We start from the raw sequence: 21,943 nt of genomic DNA, 5'->3' as shown, positions 1-21,943 counted from the left end.
AGAGCAGGTCAGAATCAGCCACCCAGAGCCCACAATTTATTACTGAGGCTTTCCAAGATGGGGCAGGGAAGGGCCTCCTCCCACTGCTGTGGTTCTCACTGACTTCCAGCCTGAGCCCGAGCCCTGTGAGGCCCCGAGGCAGCACCGGGTGCTTTGTGGCAGTGGGTGACTGGGAGCCTGCTGTCCCCTAGGGCAAGGGGGGGAGTGGCATTTGGCACTCCCAGGAACCCTGTACCACCTCAGAAGGCTCACTGGGGCTCCCTGCACCCCAGGTGCCTATGCTGTCTGGGGAGCCCCTGATGCCCATCAGGCTGCCTGCTCCTTCCTGGGGCACCATCCCTAGGCAGGGTGGTACAGTGCAGGGACCACCCTGACCAGGACCCAAGTTGGGGCCAGTGGGAAAGGACAGCAGGAGCCTGGAGCCCTGGATGGGGGCAGGGTGGGGTGGTGAATGGGCAGCGGCGTCGGGGCTGAGTAGGGGACCCAGGGTGGACTGGAGGGGGCTGTGCAGGGGACAGGGTGGGAGATGATGGTGGCCCCCCTGAAGGCAGTGGCTAGAGTGGCTGAGGCCGGCAGGATGGCTCCTCAGGCCCACGTCTCACTCTGGAAACGCCGTGTCCGCTGGAGCCTGGCGAGGTAGCTGGCTGCATCAGGGCCGGAGAGCCCACCCTCCTTCTGGAAGATGGATGTCAGGGCTTCCGACACGTCTGCCGGCATGCGCTTGGCGTTGCTGGAGGGACAGGCCAGGAGGCCTCAGTGTGGCTGGGACCCCCCGAGGGCCGGCTCGCACCCCACCTGGTGGCCCAGGCTCACCCTGCCAGGGAGAAGTAGGCGCCCCGGCGGTCCAGCAGCTCCCACACCAGCGGCCCCAGCTCTCGGAGCCGGTGCTGCACGTACACCTTCTGCTCCTATAGGGAGGTGGCAGGGGGTTGGGGTGGGGGTGAGTCTGCACTCTGGCCCCTTCCCTTCCCCTCTGAGCACACCTGTTCCCGGGAGAAGGCTGTGAAGAGGGTCAGACAGCCCCTCCTCTCCAGCTCCATCCACTCAGCCTCCCAGTAGAAGTCCTGGTCCCGCCAGCGGCAGCCAAAGAACAAGAAGTTTCCTGGGGAAACACAAGGTGGCCTTGAGGCTGGGCGCAGTCAGCCCCCATGGCTGCCCTGCCCGGATCCTGTGTGCTCACCGTTCTGACCCTGGGCCACGCGCTCCTGCACAGCTGCTCGGAAAGGGGCCACGCCAGTGCCAGGGCCCACCATGATTACAGGTGTGTCCGGTGTCTCCGGGAAGGTCAGGCCCCCGGGCCGCACCCACAGCGGCACCTGGACAGGTCCTATGGCAGGAGAGCGGAGGCATGAAGAAGACCCGGGCCCTGGGGTACACGGGGCAGAAAAGAGGCCCCGGGCCCAGTCCTCTCTCCCCATCCTCCAGAAAGCAGGGGTCACCTTGCCCAGGATCCAGAGATGCCAGCCAGGAGGAGCAGAGGCCCCGGCGGGGCTCCTTGAGGCGGGTCTGGTACTGCACCACAGCCATGAGAATCTGCAGCCTCAAGGGGTGAGCCTGGGGAGTGGGATGGTGGGTGCCCTGCTCCACTGGGCTATCCCTGCCTGCCACCCTGGCTCAGGCTCCACCCACTTCACCCAGGGCTGGCCCCAGACGTGGGGTAGATATGGAGGCTCAGAGCAACCTCCCCCCAACCTACATGCCTGTATGCAGCATAGCCCAGCATCGAGGCCAGCCCTGGGCTCTGCCCCACAGGCCCTCACCAGCAGAGAGGAGGCGATGGAGAAGGCCCGCGGACGGATCGGGGGGATGAGGTCCAACAGGTAGTCTGCGGGAATGGCTCCAGCCGTGTGCGGGAAGTCACACAATACCTGAGCAGAGACAGCCTCCGGTGGGCTTCGGCCAACGTGGCCACGTGTGGCTGTGGCTCGGAGCCCCAGGCTCGCCCACCTGCCCACACCTGCTCACACCTCCAGGATGGTCCTACGAGGCCGGCTGCAGTAGGAATACAGCTCCTCCTGACCTTGGGGGGAACTGAAGTGCAGCAGCTTCTCCCGCTCCAGCTCATGGGGAGAGAGACAGGCCAGGAGCTCGAAGAATGAACGGCGGGGCACGCTGGCGATGTCCAGGTAGTGGGACACAAGGTGCCTCACGGAGCAGGGCTGGGGCAGCCGCGCAGGACAGGACATGCCTGCAGGGGGAAGCAGGAGACGGTGGGGGGTAGCACACGGGGGACGGCTGAGCACGCCAGCAGACCCCCGCAGGACGGGGAGAACGGGTGGCCGCAGCCGGACCTCCCCTGGCCCCTGGTGCTCACCTGGCTCCCGAGGCAGCAGGGTGAAGTTCTGGTCCGGGTCCAGGCCCAGCACCTGGCAGAACTGCTGGGTGTGGCTGGCTGAGTTCTCGGGCTGGATCAGCACCACGTCGCCAGCGGCAAAGCTGTGCAGGAAAGCCACTGGGAAGAGTGAGAGGGGTGTGGACAGGGCACTGCGGGTGCAGGGGAGGATGCTGGGGTGAGGGGTCCTTGGATGCAAGTGTCTCCCTGCCGCCTGGCCCACACCCCTCCACCCTGCTGAGGGCCTGTTCTCCAGCTTTGCGGGCAGACCTTCTGCACCCCCAGCCACAGCCCCCCTGGCCTCAGCCCTCAGCCACCTGGCGTCTCAGGCCCCTCACCTGAGCCCCGAGCCTGTGATGTCAAACTCAATCAGCCGAACGTCCTGGAAGTGCAAGGGGCTGGTGACTCTCCGGTTGGAGACCATGGGTGCCAGGAAGGGCTGCTGCTCTGAAGGGGGACCATGAGGGTCTGTGCCAGTCACACGCTGCTCCTCAGAGCACATCCTGGGGGCCTCCAGGAGGAAGTGCAGGGTGAACTTGGAGGGCAACCTGTGGAGAAGGCAGCCGCTGGTCAGGCTGCTGGCAGGACCTCAGGTCGCTCCGCTGCACCTGTCGACCCACACTCACGGGACTCCAGCGGGGATCATGCCAAGGTCAACGGGCACGGGGTACAGCCCCAGCACCTTGTCCCACAGATCACGTAGCCAGGGGTCGACGGCAGCATCAGGCCTGGAGAGAGAGCACGTGCGCACTAGTCTGCAGGGCCCTGCTCATGGCCAGGCCCTGCGGGACAGCTCGCCCCCATCCCACTCACCCCAGCTCATGCTGGTCATCACCCAGGCACACGGGCAGGAGGGCACGGCCCCCAAGCTGTAGCAGCCGGCGGTGTAGCTTCTTGGCCACAAAATTGAACCTTCGGAGGGACAGCAAGGCCTGAGCGTGCCCCAGCCCCGGCCGCAGGGCGGCAAAGGGGAAGCAGCCCCAAACGAGCCCACAGCGCCTCCCAGGGAACACTGTCAGCAGGAGGGTCCCCCTACCACCCCCCTGCCCTCATGCCTGTGTTTGCGCTGCCATGCACAAGTGTCCACTTGAGGCGCGGAACAAAACTCCCCAGCAGAGGACAGTCACACTGCCGCCCGTTTCCTGTCCTCTTTTCCTGAGCCATCCCAGTCCTCCTCCTGCTGCGCCTGACTCTGGGGGCAGTGGTACCCGGCGGGCCCTCCCTCAGCCCCTGGGCCACAGTCAGGGTTTCCACGTTTCGGTGACCTGCTGACTCGCATTCCCTTAATGCAAAGCCTGTGGCACTTCAAAAAATAAAGCAAAGCAACCGTGCTCTTTACTTAGGACATACCCACCATACCCAGGGAAATAGGGGCATTGGGGGTGGCTCCCAGGGGCAGGGGGGGTCTTCTGTGCCCCTCGGTTGTTCCCGCTGCACCGCTCTCCGTGCTCTTTGGAAGCTCAAATATCTCCTGAGTATGTGCTTTTGTAAGAGTGGGGAGTTGGTAGGCCTTTGCTGTCCTGGGTCCCATGTCAACCTATGATGCTGGCCAGGTCCAGACATCGCCCCGTCCTAGAAGACATCCCCACTTTGCTGCCCTGCCAGCCTCTGGTCTGTGTCCTGTGCGTCCTTCAAAACCCAGCGGCTCCCCAGTGGTCCCTGTGGAAGTAGGGCGCACAGCCTGGCTACGGCCCGAGGTCCAGAGGGAGCCCTGGGGGCCGAGTCACCTGTCCCTCTACCAGGACACTTTGTGCTCAACCCCGAAGACAGTCCCTGCAGGCCAGCAGCCCTCCCGCCCCTACTCACTTGGCATACGAGGAGTCCCCGAGGCCCAAGATGGCAAAGTCCATCTGGCAGAGAGAGGTCGGTGGCAGATTCTTCCGGAATATGAACTTCCAGAAGTTCTACAGCCAGAAGAAGCCAAGTTAGAGGCCCTGTTCTGGGCCACTGGGGTCCTGGGGGGTAGGGGGAGCTGCATCCAGGACCCACCCTGTTCCTCTAGATCTTTGTTACTAAAACAAGACCGTTTTTTTTTTTTTTTAATTCTATCACAATGGCAAAAAAATTGGGAAAGGGCAGAAAATCGTAAAAAAAAAAGTTGCCCTGGGGGCGCCTGGGTGGCTTAGTCCATTGAGCCTCCGATTCTTGGTTTCAGCTCAGGTCTTGATCTCAGGGTCGTGAGATCGAGCCCCACGCCGGGCACCATGCTCAGTGTGGAGTCTGCTTGAGATTCTCCCCCTCTGCCTCTCCCCTCCCTCCCTCACACAAGTAAACCTTGAAACAACAACAACAACAAACAGAAAAAAAAAAGGAAAAAAAGCAAGCTGCTCCAGAGCCACCACGTGGAGCTCCACCCCGTCCCGGTCTGAGGGCTTGGAGAGAAGGCTACTGGGGTCCACACCAGGGAGGCCATGGCTGGCGCCTGTCCCACAGCTCTCCCCAGGGTGGGGGAAGCACCCGCTCCTGCTTGGGTCTCCCCTGGGGATGGCTCCCCCTTCACATCAAGAGTCCTGTGTTCTGAAGGCCCCTCCACCCCCAGCTCTGAACCTCTGGGCTGAGACGTCAGGCCCTGCAGCCCCTCTGTGGTCCTAGTCCCACCCCGTTGGTGGAAGGTGAAGTTTCTCTCCTTTGGAGCCCTCTCCTGGCCCCGAGCCCCCATCAGTCTGCTTTGTACTCACTGCTACCCCCACGGCTTCCCACTTAACTCGTTGTGCTAGCTGAGGACCCAGAGCTGTGCCCTTCCCCAGGGCGCCCTCACCTGCATGCGTCTGGCCATCCCAGGGGCCTTACACCCAGACCCCCAAGGCCACAGCCTGGTGCCTCTCCTTCCCACCTGGGGGCCCTCGTGGGAGCATGTCCTGGGCCACACTCTGTCCCAGCCTCCAGAGGCAATTTTCCAACACAGATCCCCATCACCTTCAGCCCACAGTGACCGGAGCCCTGGTGACACCTACTTCTGTGAGAGATCCAGGACTTTAGCTGCACTCCACCTCCCTTCTGCTTCCTATCTCTAGAGACAGAGGCCCACTGAGGTGAAGGGACCCCAGCCCTGTCGGGCCACAGCTCTGCCCACTGGTCCTGGACCACCTCTGGCCTCCCCAAGGACTGAGCTGCATCGGCCACCGCTGGGGACTGCCCCCACTCTGCCTCCCGGGATCTCTCCTGCACTCTCCTCCTCGGACTGCTTTCCTAAAGCCCGCAGAGAACGTCCTGCAGGTGCTTGCCGACAAGAGGCCCAGGGAAGGCACCCTTCATAGCTCTGCCTCTGAGCCGGGCCCTCCCTTCTCAGTGACCCGCAGGTTAGCGGGGCACACTGCCACGGGAAATCCTCTTTCCAAAGAGCCTGGGGCCCTGCTCCAAGCTGGTCCAGCCGGGCCCCAGGGTCCTCCTGTGTCCTGCTGTCCCCAAGAGCTGCAGCCCAGCACAACGTGCCTTGGCGGGAGCCTTTCCATCCAGGTGGGCCCTTTCAGTTCCGGGACATCGTGTTACTCTCTCTGGTCAGTTTCTTCCCATTCTGTGGTTCACCTTCTGAGATTCCTCGAATGACCTTCCTCGAATGATTTGATTTGTGTCCCAGCTCATTTTTTGCTATACTTTCCAGGAGAATGTCTCAACTTTACTCTCTGATCTTTTCAGGTTTTCCTGACATCATCTTCAAGAGCATTTCCTATTTCCAGGTTTGCGCTGTTTCGTGTGTTCTTGTCCCATGGCTGCCGGGCTCTGGAGGGCCTGCCCTGTCTCTGCTCCTCCAGGTTACGTCTGTGCTTCTCTCAGTCTCTTTCTTGCAGGGCGTGGTGGTTCTTCGTGTGAGTTCAGGCCTGTCACCCAGCATGGGTTTCACGGCCAGAACCCTGCTGGGTCTTCCACTGTGGTCACTCACTTTCCCGACAGAGGGCTCCCCTGTCTGCTGCCTGGGAGCCCATGCCTGACCACAGGGTTCTGAGGACCAAGGTAAGGCAGCCGGCGTCTTCCTGTTTAAGTACACAGCTGGTCACTAAGCCGGGGCTTCAGCAGAAGCCATGCCCCTGCCTCTGTGTCCTCCCTGGGACCTCAGTCTGCAGCCTCTCCAAGGAGCCTCCAGGCCCCGCAGTGGTTGGGGAGGGCTCCCTCCTGACCACCTCCATGGTGGGGTCTATGCCGTGTCCATCCTCATCCAGGGATGACCGTCACCTCCTTCGTGCTGTTGGCTTCTCGTATCCAGTCTGTACCCCAGCCCAGCTGACCTCCCAGAAATCTTTTGTTTCCCTTCCCCTCCCGTGCCCTGTGACTTGGGCATCCACCCTTCACCTCCTGCTTTTGATCCCCTCAGATTTGCCTGCTCTCCTGTCCTTCTTCCTATCCAAGGAGACCCCTCCTGATTGTGCTGGGGTCTTGACCTCCTATATCATCCCTGCTGTGACCCTGTTCTTCAATCTTAAGCCTCTTTCTCCCCCAGTCTTCCCATCTCCAGCATTTAACAGGTCTCTCTCATCTTATTTTTTTTTAAGACTTTATTTGAGAGAGAGTTAGCAAGAGAGGACAAGCTGGCGGGGGTGGGGGGAGGCATGAGGGAGAAGCAGGCTCCCTGCTGAGCAGGGAGACCGACGTGGGACTCAACCCCAGGACTATGGGATCATGACCTGAGCTGAAGGCAGATGCTTCACTGACTGAGTCACCCAGGCACCCCTTCTTTCTCATCTTATTAACACCTTCTTTCCAACCCCTTAGCCCCATTCACAGCCAGAATCTTCCCCGCCCCCCCCCCGGAGGCTCCATGTTGGGCTTAAACTCACTAACCCTGAGATCATAACCTGAGCCGAGATCAAGAGTTGGACGCTTAACCAACTGAGATGCCCAGGCACCCCTTCTGTTTAACGTAGAGACATTCTTAAGATTCTCTCCACTTAGTTGTTGAGCCTGTGACCCACTTCTCTCCCTGTGAGTCACTGAAACTGCTCTCCCCAAAGTCACCAGCAGTCCCTTTGCTGACAAACCCTACCCGTGCTGCTCAAGCCTTATCTTACTTTACTTCTGTGCAGCTTTAGTGCTGGAAACCTTCCTCTCAGAAGTCGCCACTGTGCCCTTGACCTTAGATTTGGTCCCTTTTTTTTGCTGCTGGGGCCACTTTCCTGCCTCTCACAGGCTTTCCTTCACCTCTCATGCCCTTGGTGTTCAGGGTAACCTGTCCCACGAAAGAGGGAGGAGCTTCCTTTCTCATGCCTCACCCAGGATCCTTGCTAGAGCTCCACGCTGACCTTGCATCTCCACCTGGATGACTCCTAGCACTTGACCTCCCTGCTCTCTATCTCTGTGCCTGAAACTACCAGCCATTCTGGTCCCCGAGCCCGAATCCCTGTTTGAGTCCATGTCCTCTTGGTTCTACCCTGGAGTGCGTCTCTATTGTCTCCCACCCTCCTGGTCCAGGCCGCCAGTCCTGCTTGCACTGCACACCCTCTGGAGCTGTTCTTGCTCTCCGGTAGCCTGCCCTCCCTACTGACAAGTGGCAGTTTTGCCAGAATACAAATGTGACAGTGTCACCCAGTGGATTCCATGGCCCCTCACTTCAAGTCCATCCACCTGACTGTGGCTGCCGGGCTCCTTGGGATCGGTTCCAGCTACCTGCCTCTCTTCTCCCTTCCCACCCTGATGCTCTCCTTGGCTCTGTCCTACTAAACTGCTTTCTACTCCTCCCAGAGGTGGTCTTTCTCCTCTGCACAGGCTGCTCCCTCTTGCCTGGCTAGCCCCCACTTATCCTCAGGCCTTAGCCTACATGCCTTTCTTCCAGAAAGCTTTCCCTGAGCCACCAGTTTGGGCTAAATAGCTTTTCTTAATGACCCCATGACATCTGGTACTTTCCCTGGCAGCATGTATCTGCTAGTACTGTGACTGCCTGTGAAAGTTGTTGCTTTTGCTATATTGTGAGCTCCACGAGGACAGAAATAGGTTCATGGCTGGATTCCCAGCACTCGATCATGCTTGGAATAGAATGTGTGCTCAAAAGATGTTCAAAAATTGAAGAATGTTCTGGGAAGTTCCAACAGGTTTGAAACACACATACAGACCCAGACCTGATTCGTACACAGCCCTGGAGGAAATATTAAAGGTTAAAATGGAAAGCAAGGATATTTGGTGGCCTGTGAACAGTTTATTAGGGAGGACAGCCAGAGCCCCCAGCTCCATGGGAAGATACCCTTCCACAGCCACAGCCTACTGCAGCAGGCGTAGGAGGGCAACTGTGTTTCTGGGGACTCTCCCGGCAAAGAAAACAGAGTGAGGTCCAGGGCAGTGATCTCAGCTCCTGAGCAAAGAAAGCCTTCAGGTCAGTCTTACCTTCATGTTGTCAGGGGGGTCTCCTTGGCCTGTAGTTGCACAAACAAATATCACCAGGGGCTCGTTAATCAGATTCACCTCAACAAAAAGACACACGTGTAAGACCTCGGGCCGTAATGACCTGGCACCCTCTCCGCCGCCTGGGCCCCTCTCCCCCACTCAGGGTGGTAGGACAAAAGGGTCTCAGTGAGCACCCGCGAGCGGCCGGCCAGCCTTTCCTCCTTCCGGTTCCACCCGCCACCTTGCCTGCTTTTCCCTCCACGTGTTAAGCCAAGCTACCGTTCCGAAGTTTTCACGCCCCCTAAACGCGCCATAAATGAAGGGCCCGCTGTCAGACAAAATGCGGCGCCCTGCGGTCGAGAGCTCGGAGTGGGGGCTGGTGCCCCAGGCCTGCTCGGTCTCCCCGCCGAGGCCCTAGGGCGCCCTCACCACTGAGTAAGAGTCCAGGGCCTGCACACGGCAGTCGAGCCGCCGGCGCCGAGCCTCGCGGCCCAGCCTCTCCGACACATCCTGAGCCGTGCCTGTCTGGCTGCCGAAGAGCACCAGAAGCCCCGGACTCGGCATTGGGGAGGCCCGGAGACGCCAGCACCCAAGTACAGGGCCTGTTAACAGCTCCTGCAAGCCTAGGCGGCCCGACCCGCTTGGACTTCCGACTTCCGGTGATGGCCGGAAGTGACGCACTCAGACCGCGCCCTGCAGGGCATGGCGTCCGAGAGAGGCGGGCGTCCGCTACCGGCCAGTACTAGGTCCCGGGCCGGGGCCAGGGTATTAGCGGCACGCCACGGCCGAGGGCCGGGACGGGCGGAGCCGCTCGCTATCTGCCGCTCGCCGCAGCGGCGACGGCGGCAGGCGCCGGCAAGACCCGCGGGGAGAGGAGGAGCAACCCCGCCGGTGGGACGCTCGGCCGGGCCCCGGCCCGCGCTCAACCGGCGCGATGCTCTTCTCGCTCCGGGAGTTAGTGCAGTGGCTGGGCTTCGCCACCTTCGAGATCTTCGTGCACCTGCTGGCCCTGTTGGTGTTCTCCGTGCTGCTGGCACTGCGTGTGGACGGCCTGGCCCCTGGCCTTTCCTGGTGGAACGTGTTTGTGCCCTTTTTCGCCGCCGATGGGCTCAGCACCTATTTCACTACCATCGTGTCTGTGCGCCTCTTCCAGGATGGAGAGAAGCGGTTGGCCGTGCTCCGCCTCTTCTGGGTCCTCACGGTTCTTAGCCTCAAGTTTGTCTTCGAGATGTTACTGTGCCAGAAGCTGGTGGAACAGACTCGGGAGCTCTGGTTCGGCTTGATCACGTCTCCAGTCTTCATTCTCCTGCAGCTGCTCATGATCCGCGCCTGCCGGGTCAACTAAACTCAAAGAAAGGCCGGAGAGAGAACTCTGGATAGCTAGGATGCTGGACCTCACGCTGAGGTCCCACTTCTGCGGCACCAAAGGAGAAGTCTGGGTCTGAAAGCAAAGCCAGTTCCTGCCCTGGCGAGTGCAATTTTCTCTATACCAATCATGTCTAAAATTGTTCCCTCAGCAGGGCTAAAAAGAGCAGTCTTGATCCTTAAAATATATTTCTTGTTATTTCTTGCTTTGAATAGCTAATCCTGACTTGAGATGTTGAGAAGGACCCAGGCCAGACAGTGCAGAATTCCTCTGACAATTGGAAACTGCAAGTATGTAAAATGTCCTGATGGGCTGAGTCTTTTCATGGATCTTGGGAAAGTACTCCCCGTGCAGAGGCAGCAAAGCTGGACTCGGGGATTTCCTCTGCCCAGCAGCGCTAACCTAAGAGCTCACTGCCCCATCCATCCAGACAAGACTTACTTAGATGCTTGAGCTCTAAAAAGTGTAAACAAGCTTGTGTCTCCTCCCCTGAGCCATGGGGAGGATGGCCCTTTCTTCATTCCAGCCCAGGCAGACAGGAGTGTGTTGAGTAAGCATGATTGGGACCCTATATTTGGAGATCTGTCGCCTGAGAGAACTTTGCTTATAAAGCACTGCTTGGCTTCCTATCCCAGCCGATTGCGACTTTCCCACCACCTTGTGGCCAGCACTGTTAGCACACTTGAGACAGATTTGGGCCTCCCTAAGGGATCAGAGAGAGGAAAAACTTTGATGCTCGTAGGCACCGAGACCTGCAAATGGTCTTGGCCCACGTCCATTGGCCTGGGGCTTTAATTTAATGCCAGTCAGGTGCCAAATGAGAACATTTGCTGAGATAAAAATAAAATAAGAATGTTTTACTGAGATGTGCAGTGGTTGCCTGACTTCTTGAGGGTGAAATCAGGTGAATGCTGAGATGCCCCCCCCTCCCCCCGTGTCATGTAGCTGGTTACAAAGCTGACTGTGGGAGACTGGAATGCACTAGAGCTTCATTGGTGGATGGGGGCGTTCCATCGGAGAAGCCTGTCTTCCTGCCCGGGGAGCCAGGGTGAAGACAACATAGGGTAGGCTTGTGTTGAGGACCTGCTGAATAGTTTGTGTGACATCAGAGCCTTGTCTTCCTGCTGGTGTGTGGTCTTTATAGGCCTTGCTGTAGAGCAGGGGTCGGCAAAATATGGCCGAAGTCCTGTTTTGTACTCCCCATTAGCTGAGAGTGACTTTCACATTTTCAAAGGGTTCTAAAAACAAAGAACGTGTGACAGGAAGTGAATGTGGCTTGCAGTTGGCATTCTTGGTGTTTCGGGTCAGATCATTCTTTGACTGGGGGGGGAGGGGAGTGCTGTTCAGAGCACTGTAGAATGTTTAACAGCAACCCTGGCCTCTACTCACTTGGGACAAGCAGAAGTGTCTCCATACTTTAACAGGTCTGGGAGACAAAACCGTCCCTGGTGAGAACTGCTAGTATAACCTATTTACTGTCCGGCCCTTCACAGAGCAGATTTGCAGACCTCTATTCCAGTGAAGTGGCTCCGTGACCCTCTGCCTAGAATGGGAGCTGCATGGCCTGAGAGATGCTTGTGTTGGAGACTGGTCTGGTTTGTCTTGCAGCTACAACAATGTTTTCTACCCAGGATCGGCATAATTTGTGTCAAAGTCAGATAGAACCTGAACATTGCCAGTGGGTTTTCTTTGTTTTATTTCTTATTTTTATTATTTAAAGTTTATTTATGTAATCTCTATAGCGCAGGTGGGACTTGAACTCAGGACGCCGAGATCAAGAGTTGCATGCCTCTCTGAGCCATCCAAGCACCCTGGGAGTGGGTTTTCTTTTAATGTTATTTTTAGGTTGCATGTTTTGTTGTAGCCTGTTTTATTCTGTAGTTCAGAATTGAGTGATTCTGGTGCTGTAGAAGGGATGAGCATAAGAAGGCTTAGTTTCCTTTGGAAAAGTGATTTGACCAGAGCCCTAAAAAGGAGACACTTGACTTCTGGGAGGCTGAAATCAGTTTGTTTTTTCGGCTTAGTAGAGCGGAAAGGAGTAAGTCAATGTTAAAGTAGTGATAGTGCAGACCACCATGGGACCTGGAAGCTGAGACGGGCACCCCAGGTTGAAACCTGCCCCCAGTCTCTGCAGAGCCCCAGGTGTCCTTGGAGCCCTGTCCCTGAAAGGTGGGTGCTGTAGCATGCAGTAGTGCCATTACTGAGCAGAGCTGAGTGCAGGAGAGGTGAGGGGAAGGCAGGTAACATCCTTCTGTGTCAGTACCCCTTAATCTCCCCATCTCCCCTTGGCTCCACTGGGCCTCGAAGTGTGGTGAGTGCTGGGAGTGAGCTTCTTCATGGCATGTGGGCAAGGAAGCTGTGCCCTTAAGGTCACAGGCATTCCTACTAGTCTTGGGATGTGGGAAGTTCAACAGATGAAAGGGTAGTGTGGGGAGGCAACAGGGTGGAATGCACAGCCCGGCGTTTGTGGCTCTCTGCATTGGAGAGCTTTCTCTGTGCCTCCTCACAGCTTCTGCACTCCTGTCCCTGCTTGGTGGGCTCTGGATGGCAAAGTGTGGGGTAGGGCTTCTCCGACTTGTGTGAGCAACAGAGTGAGTTCTGGGGGCTGGCAAAAGTTAGGGGTTCCTGAGAAGCAATTCCTCAGCACTGCGTGGGGCTCTGGCATTGGCATCTCCACTAAGTCCTGCAGAGGACCTAGGACCACGGGTGGGCAGTCCCTGAACCGGCGGGGACAGCTTTCCAGTCCTGGGCAGGCCCTTCTTCCGCTGCGTTCTGAGCGTGAGGAACAGGTGGACTGGGTGCTGGCAGTCCACGATGAGGAAGGACCGAGCCCAGCCAAGGTCACCCACCTAGCTGGGCCCAGGGGTCCGGCTGGGACTGCCCGCCTGGACCCACCCCCGCCGGGCTCCGCCCTCCGGCCGCGGAGGCCAATGGCACAGAGGCGGAAGTGGGGCCGCCAATGAGCGGCGAGGGGTCGGGGGCGTGTCCAGAAGGACATTCCCCAATGGAAACCGGCTCCGGAGACGGGCGCTATCCAACTGGGCCCCCCGGGAAAGAGAGGTCAGGGACAGCAGTCTCCAATCAGCGCGGCCGGCCATTTTCCCCTGCTATAGGTGGGGGCGCGGGGCGGGTCCGAGCCGGCCCCTCCCCAATAGACGGCGGCCGGGGGGCGTGGCTGCGGCGCGAAGGCCGGCTGCCGGCGGCGGCCGCAGTTCCCGGCGCGCGTTGGCTCCGGCGCCCGCTCCGCACCATGGCCGGCCTGGGGCGCCCGGGCCCGGGGCCCCGCGCCGCACTGCCCGCCTGGAAACGGGAGATCTTGGAACGGAAGCGGGCCAAGCTGGCCGCTTTGGGCGGGGGCGCGGCGCCTGAGACCGGGACCGAGGCGGGCGCGGCGGAGCCCTCGGAGCCGGCGGCCGAGCGGCTTGTGCTGGCGGAGAGCCTGGGCCCGCTGCGCGAGAACCCGTTCATGCGGCTCGAATCGGAGAGGCGGCGCGGGACGCGGCGCGGGGGGGGCGAGGGGCCGGCGGGGGCGCGGCCGGTGCAGCAGCTGCTGGAGCTGTACCGCCGCGTGCCCGGTGTGCGCACCATACACGCCGACAACATCCTCATCATCGAGTCGGCACCGGGCTTCCCGCCCGCCGGCCCCGGCCCGGGCCCTGGCTCGGCCGCCCGCATCCGCGCCGCTGAGGTGCTCGTGTACGAGGCGCCGCCGCCGCCCGGGCGCGTCAGCCGCCTGCTCCAGAAGTTCGACGCCCCGGCCGCGCCGGTCCGCCGCGGGAGCCCAGAGCGCGGCCGCACTCCGCCGCCGCAGCCACCGCCGGCTCCCGGCCCCGCCGCCCCGCGCGTGGGTGAGCGCGCCGCCTGCTTCGAGCTTGAGCGCCGTGATACAGGCCCCGGGGCGCGGCTCAGCGACTTCCTGCAGAAGACCGGCAGCAACTCCTTCACCGTGCACCCTCGGGGCCTGCACTGCAGCGCTGGCCCTCGCCCGCTCCCCAACGAGCCTGCAGCCCCCGAGTCCCGAGCCGGCGCTGCCAACGGTCTTGCGGGCTCTGCACCTGGGCTGGGCGAGCGGAAGCCAAAGGTGGAGTCAGGGGAGCCCCCCGTCCACCCACCCCCCAGCCCCGGGACCCCCAGTGCCACTCCAGCCGCGTCCCTGGCCTTGCCTACACCCAACCCTGCCAATGCCACTCCCAGCCAGCGCCAGTGGGTCTCCGCGGCCACCAGCGCCAATGACTCCTTTGAGATACGGCCGGCCTCCAAGCCAGACGTGGATAGGATCCCTGCTGGGGACCTCCAGGCCCGGGCCCTGGCCAACCTCCGTGTGAACTCCCGAAACTCCTTCGTGTTCATCCCCAAACGCAAGGACTCTGGGGCCCCTCCTCCTGAAGTGAGGCAGGCCAGAGGGCTGCCAGAGAGAGAGGTTGACTGGGCCTCCCAACGCCTGGAGCTCGAAGCCCAACTGGTGCCTGGAAGGGATAGCGTGCCTGCCGGAGGGAGGAGCCCCTTGGGGGTCGAGGAGGGGGCCTGCCCCAGGCCAGCTACTGCCCTTGTGGACCAGGCTGTTAGGCGGCAGAGGCTGTCCTCACCGTCCCTGTATGCGTTGCCTGCTGCCGAAGCTAAGCCTGCCCAGGGCCTTGCGGTTCCCAGCTTGGCCAAGAACGGCAAGGTGCCTGGGAGGCCAGGGTTGCCTGTTACCTTCATTGATGAGGTGGACTCGGAGGATGAGGTCCCCCAAGAAGCCAAACCGCCCTGCTCTGGAGCTGGGGGGCCTCCTTGGTACCATCTGCACCCCACTGGGCCTGGGCACCCGTCAGGGCTCCAGCATCGAGGTGGCAACACCTTCACCGTGGTTCCCAAGAGAAAACCAGGGTCCCTGCAGGCCAACGGGGAGCCCGGGCCACAGGAGGCCGAGGATGAGGAGGCAGGCAGTTTGTCAGAGCCTCCTGCCACCCTGGGGACCACATTGAAGAAGCGCTATCCCACCGTGCATGAGATTGAGGTGATTGGCGGCTACCTGGCTCTAGAGAAGTCCTGCCTCACCAAGGCTGGCTCCTCGAGAAAGAAGGTCAGTAGGGGAAACAGGGGGGAGAGCCACTGTCTGGGAGGGAGAGAGGTGACGGGTCACAAGCTGTGGGTTTAACATGTGCCTGCTTCCTAGGACACCTGGCTTGGCTGGAGGATGGCTTAAGGGATGACCTCTCTGTGGACCAGAGGAGACCCCGGACTGGGTGGCCATGCAAGCTCCAGGAGGGGCTGAGCTGGGGAGGAGGGATCCCTGGTCTGGGCTCCAGTAGAGCCCTAATGGTCCATAGGGGACAGCTTGCTTAAGGTGTACTTCGTAAGGCTGGTGGGGAGGTCAGTCCAGCCAGTACCATGGCTGCCTTTTGATTCCTGCGGCTACATCTGGAATTGGCGGGGGAGACCTGTCTCATCGTGGGTCCAGCTGGATGAATAGTTCCCCACTGGCCCTGGCTGCTTGGTCTTCTGGAGTCCTGGCCTATGTGGGTCGCAGGTGCCAGGACAGAAGCGGGAAGGTGCAGGAGGCCTGTGATTTGGGTGTGGTCAGATCCCTACCTCACTGTCAGCCTAGGGGAACCATTCAGTCGGGGGCTGTCAGCTCCCCCAGAAGCATGCTGGCCTGGAGCCCAGCAGGACCTGGCTTCATGCGAGCGTTTCTTGAACTCCTAGTGTGTGCCAGGCCTGGGGTGTGATCCTGGAAGCAGTGTGGACTCTCCCCCTCACTGGGGAGGATGGGCCTCAGGCAGAGAGAGACCTGGCTGCAGGACCAGGAGCCCTGCTGGAGCCTTAATTCCCAGCTGCCCAGTGGCCTGGAACCCTCTGGGCCCAAGAAAACGTTCCTCAGATTCTTCCTGGTCATTCTAGCACCTGGGTCTGCCCCAGGGGCAAAGTCCAAAGCCAGCCCCACATGACCCCCATCAGCAGGCACGGGGCAGGTGTGCCTTCCCCTGGAACTGAGATGGCGCCTGGCAGGCTTCTCCATTGGCTCACCCTTAAGCTACGTTTGCCACTACCCTCAAGTCCTTGGGGCAATGGGGGTGGTGATGTGCTCTGTGTCACTGAAGCCCCCATCACTGGTGCCTGCCGGTTGTCTAATCACGTGAGCTGCCTCCTCCCTGTTTGCCGTGGGTTGGCCTTGCACTGCTCTTCCTCCATGTGTCCTCCCTCCTCCTTGGGTGGGGGCATTGGTGCTCCTGCCAGCTCCATCTGCTGGGACAGGCATCCACACCCACCTGCCTCGGTACTTCCGGTGGGCCCATCTTGCCTGCCTGACCTTGACTCACCCTCTCTTTAGTGCTACGGGCCACAACCCTCCCACCCTCACTCCTGCCCTTAGCCATGGTCGTCAGCCCCACCTCCCCGCTCCTGCTCCCTGACTGTTGACCCTGAACTGGGAGGCAGTCCCTTGCCATGCTGGACCCAGGAAGGGGAGGTGATAACAGCCCCCCTCTTTGTAGATGGGGAACCTGAGGGTGGTTGGAGGTCGTGGAGCTTGTGGGGCAGGAATTGAATGCTCATTTTCTGTTTCTAGAGCCCACTCATTCCTCCCCCAGTTGGGGAAAGCGCAGAGGGGGTCATTTGTGGCAGGGTTGGGGTGAGAAGGGCAGGAGGAAGTGATGGGAGGAAGCAGGCCCTGGCCCATAGTGGAGACCCGTTCGGACCAAGCTGGCCTGATCTCGATGCCAGCCTGAGGGCGTGGGGGGTCCAGATGGATGCCTGGCGAGGCCAAGTGGCCAGGCTAGAGCCCTGCCAGAGTAGCACAGTCTGCCGGGGGTGACTTTGGGCCTGTGAGCACTGCCCCACCCCCTGCACCAGCTGCCCTGCCCAGAAGAGCCAGAACTCCTGTTTCGTGGGGCAGAGGCATGGGGCCACCCAGGCCTTCAGAGCCGTCTGCTGGCTTGGGCTGTCCCCTCTGCTCCATTCCCTGGAGTTCCTCCTGACTGCAGCCCTGGGCGTTCCTCCTGCTATTCCTCCGGGGCCTGGGCTGCTGACCACTCCAGTCAGCCCGTGGTTTGGACCATTGTCCTGCTCTCCCCCCTCCCGACTGGGGACCTTGGGGCCCACTGCTCACCTTGGCCCCTGCATGGCTGGCTGACCAGGGTAGTGGTGGGAGGGGCTGGGGCCCTTCCCAGGCGGCAGGTGAGGTGTGGCTCCCCTGGGCAGTCTGCTCCTGAGCTGGCAGGTCATGTAGGGTGCCGTGCCCTTGCTGGGCCTCAGAGGGCTATAGCCCTGTCTGGGGCGGTGGGGGCCCGGCCGGACAGTGTACCTGGGAGGCCTGCCTGGGGGGACCCACTTGGTTGTCTCTTGGCAGAATTGCAGGTGTCCTGTCTGTCCCTCCCCTGATGGCCAAGCAGGGGCTGGCCGCTGTGGAGCATGGTGGCCATGCCCCCTCTTGCTTCTGCCCCGGCCCCCAGGTTGTGCTTGGTGGGACTGTCCAGCGGCTCTGCTCACCCGCCTCCCACAGGGTTGTTGGGTTGGTGCTGTGGGCCTCTCCCCTTTGTGAGGTGCCACCTGGCCAGGCTCCTACACGTCTGGGGACTCCTTCCCCTCCCCTCCTTACCTGCTGGTTCTCTGCCCGGCCTGAGTGTGTCAGCGTCCCCAGAGCTCAATCTGTGACACCCTAGGCCATCTGCCCTCCCCTATGGTAAGCGCCACCCCAACACCCTGGTTTTCCTGGCCGGGTCGTGGCCCCCAACCTCGCTCCAGTCCTTAGAGCGGTGCTGCGGCTGCCTTCCGGAGCCAGCTTCCCCACTTGCTGTGCCGCACCCCCACCTCCCAGGCGTCCTGGCTGTGTCTTCTCTGCCCTCCTTTCTCACCCTTCCCACTCCCCCAGGGCTTCTGCGGGTGCCCCCTCCCCCCTGTGGGCTTTAGAAAGCCCGGAAGCCACTAAAGCAGGCTGGACCCTGCTCTGCTCAGCTTCCCCACTGGCGGAGGGTCTGCCCTGGGCTGGTGCTGCCCTTGATCTGGGGCAGCAGGAAGCAGCTGTGGGAGCTTTGGCGGAGGCTGTGCGGGGTGGTCCTGTTGTCCCCCAGAGTGCAGACTGAGTGGGGGATGGGAGGAGGCAGCTGTGTGCTGGGGAGCGAGAGCAGGGCGGGGCTCACCCAGAGCAGGGGCTGGTTGGACCCAGCTCCCCGACCAGAGTCCAGGTGGACGCCCTTCAGTAACCCAAGCTGGGTGTGCACAGGTAGGGCAGGGTGAGGGGGGCAAAGGGCCTGTGGGAGCTGGGAGGCGGGCCAAGCCAGGAACCACCTGCCAGCTACGCGTGGTTCCACGGGCAAAGTCCCCCTGAGCCAGCTTTGCACAGGTGCCAGCCCCTGGCCACGCCCGGCTTGCCTGCCCGGGGCTAGAGGCGGGCCCCTTCCCAGCAGCATTCGTCACAGGGTGTCCTGTGACTCAGAGACCTCACCCACAGGAGGCCTGGGAGCCCCACGAGGCTGTAGAGTGTGGAGACTGAAGGGGAGGTGGGATGTGACCCAAGCCCGGGGCTCCAGCTGGGTGCAGACAGTGGCCTGGGAGCACCGCCCCGCCCCTGCCTGGCCAGGCTGTGCCAGGCTCAGTGCCCGTGTGTGCCCAGCCCCCTCGGTCTCCCCGCTAGGAGCTGGTCATGTGGACTAATGAGGGCACACTAATCCGGCCGGGTCCTGGCAGCCAGCCCTTCCTGTGTCTTCAGTGGTGGGGGATGGGCCTGGAGGGCCCAGGGTCGTTGAGGACAATGCCGTGGACCCAGGGGTGTCAGGAAGCCCTGTTCACTGTGGGGCCTTGGGGCAGTGGGAGGCCCCTGGGTTGGCAGTCGCATCCTGCCTTGGGCCTCTGCCCTGCTAGGCCTGGGTGGGCCGGCGGGGGGGGCAGCTGGAGGGCTGGGGCGGGCCTGTGTGGGGGCAGGGCAGGTAGAGGGATATCTCGCCTTCCACTGACAGGAGCAGATATTTGGCTCTTGGTTTTGGCTGACTGAGGGGGCCTGCCCCTGTCTACTCTTACATGTGACTGCTCGTATGTGCGGCCAGCTGGGACAAAGAGGATGGGGCGTGGGCCTGTGATTTGCCCAGCAGATGTCTGTGTGTGCGCCATGCTGAGATGGGGATGCCCACGGCCATGGGGGGCCATGTGGGGCCATGTGTGTGCACCTGTGGTTGTGGGAAGAGCGTGGTGGGGTGACAGGAGACACTGGACACTGTTGTTTCTGGACACTGGCTCAGCCTGGCATTGCCCCCCGAGGTCAGTGCCGGGGGTCCCTCTGCTGCCCAGGCTCCAAGTCCGGCTTTCCTGTGAGGCCCCTCCATGGCCTGCTGTCCCTGGGCCCCATGCTTCTTCGAGTGGGGGCCCAGCTCCTGACTCCGGCTCCTTCCAAGGGAGGAGGAGGAACTTGAGCTGGCTGCTGGCGTCCTGTGCTCAGGAGTTTAATGTTTCGAGCTCCCGTAGGGCTGCTCCCGTCCTCTGCAGGCTGGTGGCTCTCGTATTCATTACCAACCTGCCGGGCCTGGCTGAGCCCGGCTGAGCAAGCCCGGTGGGCCTGTGGCTCTTGTGGGGAGGGGAGTCCTGGGTCAGGGAGGGCGAGGGTCTGTCTGCAGTCCTGCTCATTCCTGACCCCACTTTCTCTCAGAACCAGCAGCCTGGCCTGGACTCCGAGGCCTTTGGGAGAGGAGGGCATTTGCTCAGGCATGAAATTCTGCAGCCTGCAGAGTGGACAGGGTGGACAGGGGCCAGATGGGTAGTCCGGGTGGGAGGAAAGGGTCACCACAACCCCCACGGGGAGCAGCTTTGCTCTTATTCTGACTCAGTCTGTAAATCAGGGTGATGGCCCTTGGTGCCCCGTTCCTGGGGCTTGGATGTGCCAGCTACCCTGCTTTATCACCGCGTGTGGACTCTGGGGCTTGGGTGTGCCTGGTCCTTGCTGAACAGCGGGGGTCCATGCTGAGCTGTGTGGGCATCATTCAGGTGGCTGGTGAGCCCAGATGTGAACTCAGTCCTGGAGAGAGGCCCCAGCCAACAGGAGCTGCTGGTAGCTGAGAAGGTAGGGCCTCCAAGTATGTGCCTGGCCCCCGAGGTACAGTTCACCTGGACCCTGCTCCTGCCACAGAGCTGCTAGGGAGGAAATGTGGCAGTGTTCCCCTGTGAAGGCACTCCTTCAACCCTGGGAGCTGCCATAGAAGCTTCTGGAGACCCTGAGACCTTGGGCTCCTGCTGCTGGCTACGATCTGGTCCCTGGGAGGGGTAGATTACTCGAGATGACTTGACCCTAAGCCTGGGGTGGGAAGTGGATAGGTGGGGCCTGGGATGCAGGTGTTTAGACACACTGGCCCTGGGTTGCCGTGGGCATCTGGAGCCAATCTTCTTGGGGTCCTTCTCGCCCGGGCCTACAGGGTATAAGTGAAGGAGTTGTCTCTGAAGAGGGGCAGCCCTGCCTTTCAGCTCCTGAAGGATTGATGGCATGCTCTGCTACCTGCCCAGGCCTGACGACCTCCACCGTGTTCTTGGGGGTCACTGGGCCCAGCTCAGCCGGGCTGCAGGACTGCCGGCAGCCAGGCAGCAGGGCCCCGCTGATGTGCCTCCTGCCCGTAGATGAAGATCTCCTTCAACGACAAGCGCCTGCAGACCACGTTTGAGTACCCTCCTGAGAGCTCCCTGGTGCAGGAGGAGGAGGCCGAGGCCCAGGAGGAGGCGGAGGAGGAAGACGAGGAGGAGGAGGAGGAGTCCAGCTCAGATGGGGTGTTGGAGAAGCCCTTTGCGCTCTTCCTGCCCCGAGCCACTTTTGTAAACAGCGTGGGGCCTGAGAGCCCTCGGCTGCCGGACGGCAGCTCTGGTGAGTGCCCACCTGCTGGAATGGGTGGCCCAGTAGGTAAGCTGGGCCGCATGTCCACACTTGTGCCTCTTGGCCCGCAGGCCTGTCCAGCTACACTCCAAAGCACTCCGTGGCCTTTAATAAATGGCAGGAGCAGACGTTGGAGCAGACTCCGAGTGAGGTAGAGCCCGCACCAAAGGAGGTCATGGTGAGCAGGGGCGGGCCTAGGAGGGCGGACAAGGGACAGGGTGGGTGGGGTGGGTCTCTAACGCCTGGCTGAAGCCCATCAGCTCCCTCTGTGTCCCTCTCTCTCAGCTCACCCCTGCCGGTCAGAACGACCTCTCAGACTTCCGCAGTGAGCCAGCTCTCTATTTCTGACCCCAGCCCTGCAAGGATGGCCAAGGCTGAGCCCTGGGAGTCGGGCAGTGCCCAGAAGCCCTGCCTTCGTTCTGCACCCCCCTTCTGCCCTGCCAGGCTCTGCCCTGCCATATCTCACCCTCCCTTCCTGGGGCCTCACAACTGTACTGGTGCTCAGCCTGAGCCTAGAACACTGGGGGCTCCTGCCTCCCTTGGGGCTGTCTTGCTCTTCGGCCCTGATCTGGGGGCACTGCCTGTGGAGGACGCACAAGGTCCTGCTGGACACCATGCCCAGCACCTGTGTGATGTGTGTGAAGGGCTAGCTTGGCTGCCTATCCTCTGTCGAACTTCAAGCCGTTCCCACCCACCCCCCAACGGTAGACCTCAGCCCACCCCCTTTGTGATGAATGGCAAGTCTTTTCTTGCATTTGATGATGGACTCAATAAATAGCCCTGGACAAGGCCGCCTTTGCCTTCCTGTGTGGTCCTTGGCCTGAGAAGCAGGGAGCAGGGGTGGGGCTGGGGGACTCCCTTGAGGCCCTGGCTGCGGGGAGGAGGCTACAGTGGGAGCCTGGCTAGGACATCTGTGCCCAGGGATGGGGGTGGCTCTGTGTGGCACCCCCACACATTGCAGTCCTGGTGGTCCAGGTGTTTACTCTCGCAGCCCCAGTTGCCCTGCTTCCCATCCCAGCCACCCACTTGTCTGGGAGAGGGACTTTCCTGTGAGCACTTCTGGCCTTTGGGGCCGTCCCCTCCCATCCAGGTCTGACATAGTGGGAGC

At 61.2% G+C, this 21,943-nt stretch overlaps 3 protein-coding genes across 10 annotated transcripts; 2 read left to right on the top strand and 1 right to left on the bottom strand.

Moving 5' to 3' along the window:
* Nucleotides 1-21: 21 nt before the first annotated feature.
* NDOR1 (NADPH dependent diflavin oxidoreductase 1) lies at nt 22-9,309 on the bottom strand. 8 transcript variants are annotated; one of them, XM_026489888.4, is made up of 14 exons: nt 9,071-9,309; nt 8,642-8,670; nt 4,139-4,236; nt 3,146-3,244; nt 2,959-3,060; nt 2,671-2,880; nt 2,315-2,436; nt 1,968-2,188; nt 1,761-1,868; nt 1,440-1,554; nt 1,181-1,327; nt 984-1,102; nt 814-908; nt 22-730 (listed from the first exon to the last, which is right to left on the bottom strand). In XM_026489888.4, exons 2-14 carry the CDS (start codon nt 8,645-8,647, stop codon nt 586-588), a joined length of 1,587 nt encoding a protein of 528 aa, XP_026345673.2. In that variant the 5' UTR covers nt 8,648-8,670; nt 9,071-9,309; the 3' UTR covers nt 22-585. The 8 variants fall into 8 exon arrangements, with proteins under 8 accessions (XP_026345673.2, XP_026345671.2, XP_057169840.1 ...); XM_026489886.4 differs by having other exon boundaries at nt 8,642-8,719; nt 9,071-9,299; XM_057313857.1 differs by having other exon boundaries at nt 2,315-2,484; nt 8,642-8,719; nt 9,071-9,296.
* A 29-nt stretch (nt 9,310-9,338) lies between these two features.
* On the top strand, nt 9,339-10,869 carry TMEM203 (transmembrane protein 203). The gene has a single exon (XM_026489819.4). The coding sequence runs from the start codon at nt 9,576-9,578 to the stop codon at nt 9,984-9,986; it is 411 nt and encodes a 136-aa protein (XP_026345604.1). The 5' UTR covers nt 9,339-9,575; the 3' UTR covers nt 9,987-10,869.
* A 91-nt stretch (nt 10,870-10,960) lies between these two features.
* Nucleotides 10,961-21,649, top strand: TPRN (taperin). The gene is made up of 5 exons (XM_026489878.4): nt 10,961-11,071; nt 11,755-15,072; nt 20,586-20,826; nt 20,907-21,013; nt 21,121-21,649. The coding sequence occupies exons 2-5, from the start codon at nt 12,967-12,969 to the stop codon at nt 21,181-21,183; spliced, it is 2,517 nt and encodes an 838-aa protein (XP_026345663.2). The 5' UTR covers nt 10,961-11,071; nt 11,755-12,966; the 3' UTR covers nt 21,184-21,649.
* Nucleotides 21,650-21,943: the final 294 nt, after the last annotated feature.

The sequence above is a fragment of the Ursus arctos genome, unplaced genomic scaffold, assembly GCF_023065955.2.
Source record: "Ursus arctos isolate Adak ecotype North America unplaced genomic scaffold, UrsArc2.0 scaffold_18, whole genome shotgun sequence".
In the NCBI taxonomy this organism is placed as follows: domain Eukaryota; kingdom Metazoa; phylum Chordata; class Mammalia; order Carnivora; family Ursidae; genus Ursus; species Ursus arctos.
This window is presented reverse-complemented; position numbering and strand designations above follow the sequence as displayed.

Bases quoted from the DNA above. Each gene is read 5' to 3' on its own strand.
- NDOR1 (XM_057313857.1), bottom strand. From the start codon at position 9,205: ATGCCGAGTCCGGGGCTTCTGGTGCTCTTCGGCAGCCAGACAGGCACG. The intron at 4,237-8,641 runs GTAAGACTGACC...TTCTGGCTGTAG, and splicing joins ACCCCCCTGACAACATGAAG to AACTTCTGGAAGTTCATATT. The intron at 3,061-3,145 runs GTGAGTGGGATG...CTCTCTCTCCAG, and splicing joins GATGACCAGCATGAGCTGGG to GCCTGATGCTGCCGTCGACC.
- TMEM203 (XM_026489819.4), top strand. From the start codon at position 9,576: ATGCTCTTCTCGCTCCGGGAGTTAGTGCAGTGGCTGGGCTTCGCCACC.
- TPRN (XM_026489878.4), top strand. From the start codon at position 12,967: ATGAGCGGCGAGGGGTCGGGGGCGTGTCCAGAAGGACATTCCCCAATG. The intron at 20,827-20,906 runs GTGAGTGCCCAC...CTTGGCCCGCAG, and splicing joins GCTGCCGGACGGCAGCTCTG to GCCTGTCCAGCTACACTCCA. The intron at 21,014-21,120 runs GTGAGCAGGGGC...CCTCTCTCTCAG, and splicing joins CCGCACCAAAGGAGGTCATG to CTCACCCCTGCCGGTCAGAA.